At 34.3% G+C, this 11,519-nt stretch overlaps 1 protein-coding gene across 7 annotated transcripts in view; it reads right to left on the bottom strand.

Annotated features, from left to right (window-relative positions):
• Positions 1-149: 149 nt before the first annotated feature.
• Positions 150-11,519, bottom strand: part of LOC132701606 (GTPase-activating Rap/Ran-GAP domain-like protein 3) — a 153,968-nt gene continuing 142,598 nt past the window's right edge. For 6 of the 7 annotated variants that reach the window (XM_060669691.1, XM_060669692.1, XM_060669689.1 and 3 more), the window contains 9 exons: positions 10,858-11,006; positions 7,984-8,144; positions 4,837-5,073; positions 4,649-4,782; positions 3,825-4,065; positions 3,609-3,704; positions 3,317-3,553; positions 1,703-1,836; positions 150-1,325 (listed from right to left, as the gene is read on the bottom strand). In XM_060669691.1, coding sequence (XP_060525674.1) covers positions 1,239-1,325; positions 1,703-1,836; positions 3,317-3,553; positions 3,609-3,704; positions 3,825-4,065; positions 4,649-4,782; positions 4,837-5,073; positions 7,984-8,144; positions 10,858-11,006 — 1,476 coding nt within the window. In that variant the 3' untranslated portion in view covers positions 150-1,238. The remainder of the gene's footprint in view (positions 1,326-1,702; positions 1,837-3,316; positions 3,554-3,608; positions 3,705-3,824; positions 4,066-4,648; positions 4,783-4,836; positions 5,074-7,983; positions 8,145-10,857; positions 11,007-11,519) is intronic. The other variant, XM_060669693.1, reaches the window with a different exon arrangement.

The following is an 11,519-nucleotide window of genomic DNA, read 5'->3' as shown; positions in this document are numbered from 1 at the left end:
TAATTAATATGTTGGTTTTATTTACATTGGAATAAGGAGACCTTGTCGTATACCGCAGTTGGGGTCCGTTGATATTAATATCACACAGGTCAGGACTGTTTCGGTTTTGTTCCACATTGGGAGGAAAAGAAAACTCTATTATACTCGGTCCTGATATATTTGAAATATTCCTGATTTTAAAGGCAGATAATTTTAAGAGAAAATGTGATTAGTCGAGGGGAAAAAGTTATATATTCTTTAAGCTATAGTGTATAATATGTTAGTTCGTAAAATATCTTATATTTGTAACATAATATACGCGTTATTTATAAACCTCTTATATTATACAAACGATTCGAAATTCTTGTATGTACAAAGATAAAACTTTTTAGCCTATATATAATTTTATTGGGCGTAGCCCTTAGGAAAACAATTAAAAAGATGTCACATTTTGAAATTAAAGCTACTCCCTTATTATCAACAAGTCCTAAACTACTTTGAGAACAGATTTTTTTGGTTCAGTAGCATAGATATTTACAATTCTTATAATTAGAACTTATATTAAACTAAGTCACAACCTTAGGTTTTTGGTAAAAAAAAGTTGTAGGTACACAGTATTTAAAAAATCAATTCGCATTGTTCCACTTTTAATTTCAAAAGAAAAGGACGTACTTTGCAATTTTCATTCAAACAAAGAGACTTCTTCCAGATCGCACGTTTACATTCTTTTTATATATACACTCGTTAGGTACTACTGAACCATCATGAAAAACTTTTGGTAGTACAGATGCTTAAAGTCACACCAATAATACGTTATTGCGTCTCTATACCGAGTCATACAAAAAAGTGATTACACTTTTGGTTTAAGCAAAGACGGCGTAAATCGATACTTTTTGCTAACGATATTATAGAACCTGATAGAAAATAGAGCTAACATTAACGGCCAACGGCCGTTAACAAATGAGAAAAGTACAGGTACGGTAAAAAAATTACACATGTTGAGCCATCAAACATTCGGTTCTCCAACCGTTTACAACTTTATTGAGTAGACCCACCTTTTTGTATCGGTCGGTATACATTAGACTTTTTTTAAAAAAAATCAGATTTGTCCAAACGACTTAATTGAAAGAATAGCAGTCATATTCTTTCATCTACTTTAATATTTTAGGTAAGTTATATTAAGTGGTACGGCGATTATATTTGCAGACTTTTAAGAAGTATAAGTGTTTCAATTATTATGTTAAATACTGGGAATATTATCATTTAAGACTAGGTTGCAGTTTCGCTTTCATCGGAGGAATCGGAGAGCTGGTCGCGCTTCTCGACACCCGTGGCTGTTCTGGCACCTAAACATATTTAAATTTGTAGATTAATTGGATGTTATTGAAATGAAATCGCATAATTTAATTAGTGAATAAATGAGTCGAGGCACAAGCTTGAAAAATATTTGGTAAAAAATAATACCATTGCGCCGAGTTGTCAAATCTTTCCATATTGTGGTTCAAGGTCCAAAAATATCAAAACATGTATATATCCATTTTATTCAGTGTAAATTACTAAAGAAGATGCCTTTTACCTAAGCTATAAAAAAGCCCCAAAGTCACTATTTTCAAAAATTTCAAATAGAAATAGAAGAGTTCCAGCAATTTAAAACAAAAAATTCAATCATTTCTGTCTGCAAAAATAGAAAATTTTAAAAACTTTAATCCATATTAGAACGTACCGCGAGTTTGGCATCGGCTGACTTCCAGACTTGAGGCGACTGAGTTGTGGAGACCGTACAGTCAGAATGCGCATTTCTGCTCAGCGCATGGATTGGTATACGGTAGATGCGTAGTGGTTTGACTTCCGGAGAAGCTAAAGTTATTATTTGTTTATTTATTCACACAGGGTAGCTCAACATAATTGAAATGATTCAAATAGCAAGGAATTAATACAGCTTCATAAACATTTAAATAATTCTTTAAATTGAATAAAGATAGATAAATAACTTAAACTGTTTTTTTTTTCAAAGAAACTTGCACAGGCTACAGTAATACTTTTTACAAATCTTCTGGGTTCCTCCTGCGTCGGTTTTTGCTGAGTCGAACTTACTGACGTTTCGCCAATCATCCTGTTGGCTTCTTCAGAGCTGGACTGAAACTGGCTCGCATTTTACTCTGTACCTGCTTATATATTGTTTGAGGGAGGGGGAGCTAAATATTTGGTAACAGGTAGAGACCTGAGTCGTGGTTAGAGACTCTTGCGTGTTTATGTCCGCCTCCAAACAATATATAATATATAATACAAAGTAAAATACGTTTCAGTTTCAGTCAAGCTCTGAAGAACCCAACAGTATGATTGGCGAAACGTGAGCAAGTTCGACTCAGCAAAATTCGACGCATGGTGAATGAAGAAGGTTTGTAAAAAGTAATTTAAACTGGTCATTTGTCTCATCATACTGTAAAAGATGTCTTACGCATATTATTGGTTACAAATATTGAAAAATCCTTTTTCATATTTTGTACATAATGAACTACATAATTTTCTTCAAAATGGTAGTAATGGGTCACTTTACAACACAGCAATAATTTGTTAATAAATCAAACTTGGTGACAGTTCGTCAATCGTCCTGTTGCCTTCTTCCAGAGGTTAACTGAGACTTTCAGTTGATGAATCGTCCAAACTGAAAGTTCATCAACAACCGACCAAGGAGTAAATAGCATTACACAAGTCTTTTGCAATCTCGTTTTAAAATTGTGACTCTTTCCATTGTCAAAACTTTAGATTTTTTAGGCAAAATAAATTACTATTTACGAAATAGTATACGCGCCTTGTCAGAAAATGGATATTACATGACTCGTATGATATTTAAAGCCTCGCTTCGTTCGGTTTCTAACTTGTCAAGTAAGATTTTGCTTTTCTGAACTTGGTACGTAATATATTACAGGTTATAAGTATCCCTAACTCGTGGAACACACTATTTTCAATTGTGTATATATATAGCATATATGCAAAATGTTATATTATTATCTTGATTGCTTTAAACTACTAAAAAATGGTCTAAAATCTTTTTATAGCCGCCATCTTATACACCACCGCCAACCGCTACTATACCAACCAATCCAAACATCAAGTTACCAGTAACTAAAACGGTCTATTACAATAACTTTATTGGCAATATATAATGGGAATATTATGTGGTCCAATAACATTCCTTAAATTTGTTTTATTTTTCTTTAAAGTTTGTAAAACCAATTTTAAGAGTAACCAGCGATTGTAAATATTTATTTCTTATTTATATGAATGTACTCAATGCACTGTAAAATTTGTTATGGTTGCGCTACATACTGTTTACCGTTTGGACTGGATGGCGGAGAAATTTTCTGCAACTCCTGCTGCCTGTTGTCCACGTAAAGCCTGTCTGTTCTGTTTGAGAAAAATTCTGGAGCAGTCGTAGCGAAAAATATATCATTTTTCGACGCGACCAGTTGCAGCTTGGGCATCGTCATAGTGTGAATCAGGTTCCCATTGACTATTAATCGGATCTCCATGGTGTTTGGTGTGAAAGCAATTACGTACGGGAATGCGCACACTAGGAATTATTTACGCAGTTGTTCAAGAGATTATAAATATATGTAGTCACTTACCAATGTCTGTAGGTACGGAATTCCAATGGAAGTCAAAACTCGAATTTTGAGCGTTCGCGTTGTTACTTTCGCTTAGTTTTTGAAAGTGGCACGTATCTGTTATCAAAAAAAACCTAATTAATTAGCTAAATTTACTCCACAATAAAAATATCCTTACGTCTACGTCAAAGTACACATTTCGGCTGACAGGAATTGCATTGAAATCGATATACTCACGATTATAGCAGAGCATCAACTGAATTTCCTGATCTTCGTACAAGTCCAACGCGGTAACCAGATGAGCTTTGTTGCCTTCTACCGTGTGCAGGTGTTGCGCCTGGCCCGTCCTTCCGTTCACGACATCCCAATGGTTCTTATAGCCCACGCACACTAAAATATCCCCCTGCGAAGGTGACATAGGGCTCCAGCCCGTGTCAAGAATTGTCACTAAATTGGGAGTCTCGTTCAAATTTAATTCCTGCAAGTAACATCAATTATTTTTTCGATTTTTACCTCCGTCAAAGAATAGTGGAACAATGCGCAACTGGAACGAACAAAAATTGGTTTTTTAAATTCTCAAAACGGCCTTTTGACTATGTTGATCTAGCACAAGTTTATATGGTAAACCTAACAGCCGATGGAAAAAATTTTGTATGCAAAAATTTCGCGAACTAAATTATATGATTAATTACTATAGTCTCTTGTTTAGGTTGTATTTAAGTCTGATGAGAACATGGACTATATACCATGCTTGACGTTATTGATGATTATTTGTTATTGCGTTTTATTGCTCTCCTTATATCGAAAGTCTAGTATGTCTAGATATTGCCATGATTGCAAAAAAAAAACAATATTGGAAAACTTTCCGCCAATACAAAGTTAAATTGGGATTTGTGGAAAATTGAAAATAAAATCCAGGAAAAAGTTTTTAAATCTCGAGACCGACTACGTTTGAAATACTCATTAAACTGCCGCAATAACTAAAAATCTCTATAGCAAATTGTCAATTTTAATTTTTAACTTTTCACACGTTAACCAAAAGTTGATGTCATCTATCCTACCCAGAAAAATGTAAATCCGTCCACGGTATCCGTGTCACTAGCGGGACACCAGGCGGTCCAAGCCGCGGAATGTTTCCACTGAAACATTAGCAGTTTTTTACCAATCGCAACGCACATCCTTAATCTGGCACCTCCTGGAAATTTTCGGGCGATTTAGGAATTCCCCAGCATTTTTAGTAACGCATTACCTGATCTAGACAAACCGTACAAATGTACTCCTCTCGTACGTTCCATTCTGTGCTCTTTGACTTCCAGTCGAGTCTTCGGATCAGTAATGGCTTCAATCTGAGATAATCTGAAGACGTATATTTTGCATTCTTTGCTAGAACTGCCGGCTCGTAGAAGAAGAATGCCGTGCGGTTCTACTACGTTTAGTTGGCGAATTTGAAGGCTCTTGTCGAAAATGGGTCTGTGAGAATTCCCGTCTGGAATTCAAATTTGCTATTTTTTGGTTTGGCTTTGAGTTTAATGTCAATATTTAATTGATCAAGAAAGATCGAATAAAGCAAGTTTAAAAACTGGTGGATTAAATAAATTAAACAATGGCTTGACTGCTACTACCTCAAAATTGTGAATTGTTAACAATTAGTCTCCTCATGGGAGATAATAGTGGGCTTAGCCACCACAAACGCTACAAACTGTATGGTAGGACAATGTAGTTCAACCCTCCGTGATAGTTAAAATCATCGAGGTCAATATTCCTTATTTATTGACATGCATTCCAGTCATCTGTTCTCTGTAAAGGTGAAGATTTGTTGCTTACCCGCGTTTTCAGTGTCTAACAACAGTTATTGTCAGGTCTTCTTTGGATAGAACGTCATTGAAAACAACATTGTCTGGCACGTACCTTTAGCCTCGAAATTGCCCAATCTTAAACAATTTTAAGGAGAGTTCTGCATCGCCAACTTTTACGGCTTATTTGAGACAGATAAAACGCAAAGGGCAATAAAAGTATGCAGTGCCGTCTTTTGCCAGACGCTTTATCGCAATAATGGCCGCAATTTGGTAGTTCTGTAACAATGTGTTATAACGGCGCACCGGAAATACAGAAAAACGAAAAATTCGCTGTTTCGAAAAGTACGGATGATACGACCCCTTAAAATTTGAATAACAATGAAGCTGTGATTCTGTCCAAGGTAATCGCTTCGCATTTGTTGGCGAGGAGTAGTAAGTAATTAACTATATTGGATTTAAAGACATTAATATGGAGTTCGTTGATTACAATAAATAAATTGCCAGATTTTACTCAGTTTGATGTGGCTGTAAGTTTTGTGTGATGTGCCTTCATCTAAATGAAATTGGTATCCGCATAGGACGAACGTGCTATAAAAAGTTCTAAAAAGCTAACTAGACTACGGACCACTTTGTAAAGTTTTTGAATAAAGCGTCTTTCAAATTGGCACTCGTCCTAACTTCAAAGATACGTCAAGCTTTATGAAATATCAGGCTATATGATAGACGAAAACCGTGGCTAGGATACTGTTTAATAATCTATCTCCAAAAAAGTGAATTTTCTGATTCATAATTTTTACACATAACGAACGCTACAAAACCTCCCGCATTTCTCGGTTGGAGAATTTTTCTGAAAGAAATTTTCCGGTACTCAAACCAACCAAAAAATGTCCTATGTCTGATTGTACCCAACATTTATTATTTATTATTATTAACTTGCGTACTTTCAGCCCTGTATATTATGCGAAAATTTTGGCCACAAAAATTTTAGCTCTCGCTGCGCTTCAAATAGTCACGTGAAAGAAGCCGCCAATTAAATTATACTGTTTCAGTTATAGCCAATTTCACTTACTGATCCCATAACCGCTAATACCCTATACTTTTTTGATACATGTTGGAGAAAAAAGTTTGTGGTTCCAAGTATCGGCGCGTCTTTTGATTCAAGAGTTCCTTAATAGAAACAGTTTTCCTTGGATGCTTAGAAATGCAGACCATTCTCTAATCGCAGAAAATTCGAAATTCATAACTTCAGAACCGCTATCGCCAAATTTCTAAATTTGAAACGTACAGACGTAAAACTTTTTTTTCGACGTTGGTCATTTCTGCACCAATAGTTAGGGAGATACAAAATGTTTATTCGAACAACGATATTTTCAAAAAGTTCTATTTTCTCTATTTTTGCAAAATCAAATATATTAATGTCAAAAACATTTCCAGACAATTTAAAAATAGCTCGAATAGTTCTCGTTTTTAAGTCGGGTTAATAAACTGACGTAACATATTATCGCCACACTAGGACCACAGTTATTCCTATTACTTGTAAATGGCATAGAACAAAGTATTAAACTGTCAAATATTTTGGTGTATGCTGATGACATTTAAATATACAGAAAAAAAAGTGAATGAAAATGATTGTAGGTTGATGCATTATGTTAATAGCATATTAGAGTGTCAAAAGATATTATGTTAGATTTTAATGTCAAAAAGTGTTATTCTGTGTCTTTTACTTATGTAAAGAAACCACATTTATTTTAATATAAATTGAATAAAGTTCCTATTAAATCAGCCCAATAAATATTGGCCTATAAAAATCTTGGATTCTTATTTATTATAGTTAGTCTTTTTTTTATACTAAATATATTGAGATGATTGAAGAGTTGAAAAGAAGTTCCTTTACTGCGGTCAACAACTTAGAACTTTATAAAATGTTAACACTGCACAACAAGAGTTACAACTGTATTTTTTTAAAACCATAAATAACCTAAACTTTGACAGTGCAACATTGAGTTCGGTATATTTAAGTGTCTTAAATAAAACACGTTTAAGAGACTACAGGCTGCAAAATTGTTACAAAATTTATTCCAGAATGTTACCAATGTTATAGATTTATTTTAACTAACGGATCTCCTGTGTCAGCTATTTTTTAAGTTAGTTGATTAAGTTATTTGCAACTTGTGATTGGGTGATCAGCCAGTAAGTTGAACTAATAAATAAAAAAATGTACTAAATATATTATCAACATGTATAATCGAAATCAACAGTAACATTTGGTGCTGCCTTAATGTTAAGTTTTGTGTTCTGTGTTACTTCTCCCAATGAAAGGGTTATTTTCCTTTAAACTTATGACATTCTTATATCTTAATCGGAATTTTAAAAGATTCCGCCGAAATTTGCATTTCATTCATTTTTCAATATGGGAATCGGAACTTTGAGTGACCCACACTTACCGATATTTACAATCATTCGCGGATTTGTGATCGATTATCAATTTAGAATTATCTGCTTTGATTTGTGATGGCACTAACCAAAACACGCAAAATTGGAAACATCAATTTTAACTTAATTGGAATAACTTTTTTTTTAAAAGAGAAACAAGACTGTACCTTCGACGACAAAAGTGCCTTCCTCGGTCGCGATGGCCAAACGATTTTCTCCCCACGAATCGGCAGCTACTATGGGGAATGAGGGGAAGACTGGGTAGAAGCAGTTTGCCTCCCACGGTGACCTTTTGAAGACGGTCCCCGCTGCCCCGGTACTCGCTAAACTAAAAAATAATCCAACCATGCTCTGAGTTAACCAACTTAAACCGATGATTTAATAGTTTTTTAATATCACTAATACAATAAAATGACAAAGATTAAAAAATGATCCGATCTCATCAATATTGAAGGTGGTGATTTTTTTTTGTTAATTTAAAAAAAAAGCTCAATAAAAACATATGTTTTAATATCGAAATGCACATACACATTTCCTTAAAATATCTAGATAGGCATTACAGATTCTATTATACATATATATAGATATGTATATATATATATATATATATATATATATATATATATATATATATATATATATATATATATATATATATATATATATATAATATACGACGTGACTGCCAGAGCTTGTGAGTGCGTTGCTGAGGTGCAGTTAAGAATGTGAAATGAACATGTATCCGGAAAGCTATTTAAACTGAGCTACAAGCGTTTGAATTTTCAATGACCATTTATGAAGGAACCACTTATTGTAATAGTTACTTCAGTATTACGTGTTAATATTATTAAAAAGTCTATTTTGGCAGTGATTCTTATGTATTGGGACAGTAAACGTCAATTAAATTAATTTGGCGTGTTTATTTTCATTAAAATACTCTTCTCCGTACAATGTTCACTTTTTCGAATGAAGACTTCGCCGACATTCACTTTGTTTATGGATTGTGTAATTGAAACGTATATTTTCGCCTTGTAGAACAGTTTTTAGCAATGTCCATCGATGCTTGAGAGAACCGGGAAAGTTTCCTATAGCTACTTCTGAACGTCCCGTTCAACAGCAACTAGCTCAAGAAAAAGCCATCTTTAATAAGATTGATACTGAACCTTCTACCAGTGTCCGAAGACTTAACGTAGGCCAAATGACAGTATTGAAAACTTTACACAATTTTAGTTTGTACCCGTACAAGCTTTAGAACCTGGCGAATACGCTTCAAGACTTGAATTTAGTCGTTGGATATTGAGAAATCGAAGGATTTGTCAGATAATATTATTTAGTGATGAAGCCTCATTCACCCGAAACGGTATCAGTAACACCAGGAATTCACATTGTTGGGCACTTTCGCTGAATATTTGGTGCCATTCGTTATTTACGTTTCATTAAAAATGATCATCCAATATTACTGGATGATGTTTCTCTTAACCTAAGACAACGAATGGGGATTCAGCGGATGGCGCACTTCCTCATTTTGCTCGATAAGTAACAGAATTTCCTAATCAAACTTATACAAACCTATGGATTGAAGGAGTTTCAGCAGTTCCTTGGCTAGTAAAGGTCACCTGACCTTTATCCCGTAGGTTACTTTTTATGGGGAATACGGAAAGCTTTAGTTTATTCAGAAAGTATTGAAACCAGTACAGAACAACTGGTGAGCTAGAATTATGGATGCCGCACAAAACTATTTGGTGCTGATCCTGAGACTGTTGGCAGTGCTACCACTTCATTTCTAACTATGTATGAACAACTAATTCAATAGAATAAAATATAAATGAATAAAAAATAATAAAATAAAAAATCAAGGGGTCTCTTCAAATGGTATTTAAAATTTCTGGGTATATATTCATTTGACATTTTTATCTTGAAATTACCCAGCAACGCTCTCCCAAGCTATAGCAGTCAGTCAGATCGTGGGGCACCCTGTTTATAGAATATGAAGGTTTTTTCTTAAAATGACAAACAATGACAAAACCCCCCGTAGAGAGTGTCCGTATTTCTAATTCTTACGGAAAAAGTATGCCTGCCCGGATATAAAACGACTAATTCTTTTGATGCGTTTTTTGAAAATGGTGACAAATCTAGTCGATTTTCATCCCCACAGATAAGTTTAGAGTTAAAGTTGCGTATACCTAATCAGAGTGAACACTTATAGTCATATCCAGAAAATGAGGCTAATTTTTTTGCATACAGACAAAATGATTAAATGTAGACGGAAAAAAATGGAAAACTAAAAATTATTTGCCACAATTTTATTCGGATTATAGTCCTTATGAGTATCATATCAGTAGCTGAAATTTCTGAAAGCGCTCGTGAACTTTATTTTCTAGTCACTCAAGAGAATTCGTGCAATATTCTCCAAAAACCATTAACAAAAGAAAATTCCAGGAAAGCAATCTTCCGAATCGTCAAATATGAGACATATGGAACAGAAAGCTTCGCTCAGAAGTAATTCTTCAAAGTGGAGAAAGAGGAAAGAGAGAACCTTGAAGTTATTTACAAGTTTTCTAGATTTAACCTTAGAAAATTTCGTGTGGAATTTCAAACGACTGTTCAATTTATCAAATTACTTACAGGTTTAAATTATCAACATCTGTTAAGTTTAAGAGAAAGAACAATCAAAATAAAAAAATGCACAAAACTTTTAATATTCGGATTATGTTGAACCTGTTTTACATCTTGGTGGGTGCTATATTAATTTTATTACACGAAAACTAATACAAATTTCTCGGTCTCCATAATTTGGTATATGATATGCCAATTTGGTTAGTGAAACGTGTATCTAGAATCTTGTATTCGTTTAGTGGTTGTAGGCTGAGTATTGTATTGCGTTGTATCTCGCAGTACCAATTTCAGTTTCTTACTGGTATTTTGGAGCTAGAAAGAAATAAAAACCCTAACCAACAAACATCAATATGCAATTGTTATAACTTTGATACTGACGTGTACTGCAGACGAGTAAACCGCCATTACAGAGATAATATACCTACCTCGTAGGTGCGTCACCCCTAACTATAGCTTCCAGTTTTAACGCTTGTCCTATTCTGACGAATTCAATTTGCCTCGAGTCCTCTTTTAACCGCGAATGTCTAGGCGTATCCGCCAGAACATCCGAGAACGCCCTACGATTGAGCATTGTCTAAAAAAGAGCAATTTCGTTTATGCGCAATATGCATCGAATGCGATCATAAATCGCGATGTAAAACATGTGATGTTTAGAGGTTTAAATGGACATCCAACAAAATAAATGTATTCAGGGACGTAGCAAGTTAGAACCGGGCTATGAAAATGAAACGGGAAACACACCGAAATAATAGGTTCATGTTCATGTGCTCGATGTAGGTGTAGCATCAATCTTTTGCGCTAGGCGTTTAATGATAAGGCTTATCATAGACACAAATTCGTGAATCTTGTTGGTTAAGAATTGCCAATAGAAAATAGATCTTGTTTAGTGTAGAACCAGTTACTTTGTAAAAGCCGAGAAACTGGCAAGCGAAGTTCAGCCTAGTCCCCTTAAAGCAGTAAATACAAAATTAACAACGAAATCAAAATAATATATTTAGTTATTTTATATACATTCAGAAATAAGCCCCTATCTATATTACATTAAAAACAGAAACCTTTATTGACTTTGACTATAAAAGACAAAGTT

The sequence above is a fragment of the Cylas formicarius genome, unplaced genomic scaffold, assembly GCF_029955315.1.
Source record: "Cylas formicarius isolate icCylForm1 unplaced genomic scaffold, icCylForm1.1 PGA_scaffold_4__25_contigs__length_36172078, whole genome shotgun sequence".
Lineage (NCBI taxonomy): Eukaryota > Metazoa > Arthropoda > Insecta > Coleoptera > Brentidae > Cylas > Cylas formicarius.
This window is presented reverse-complemented; position numbering and strand designations above follow the sequence as displayed.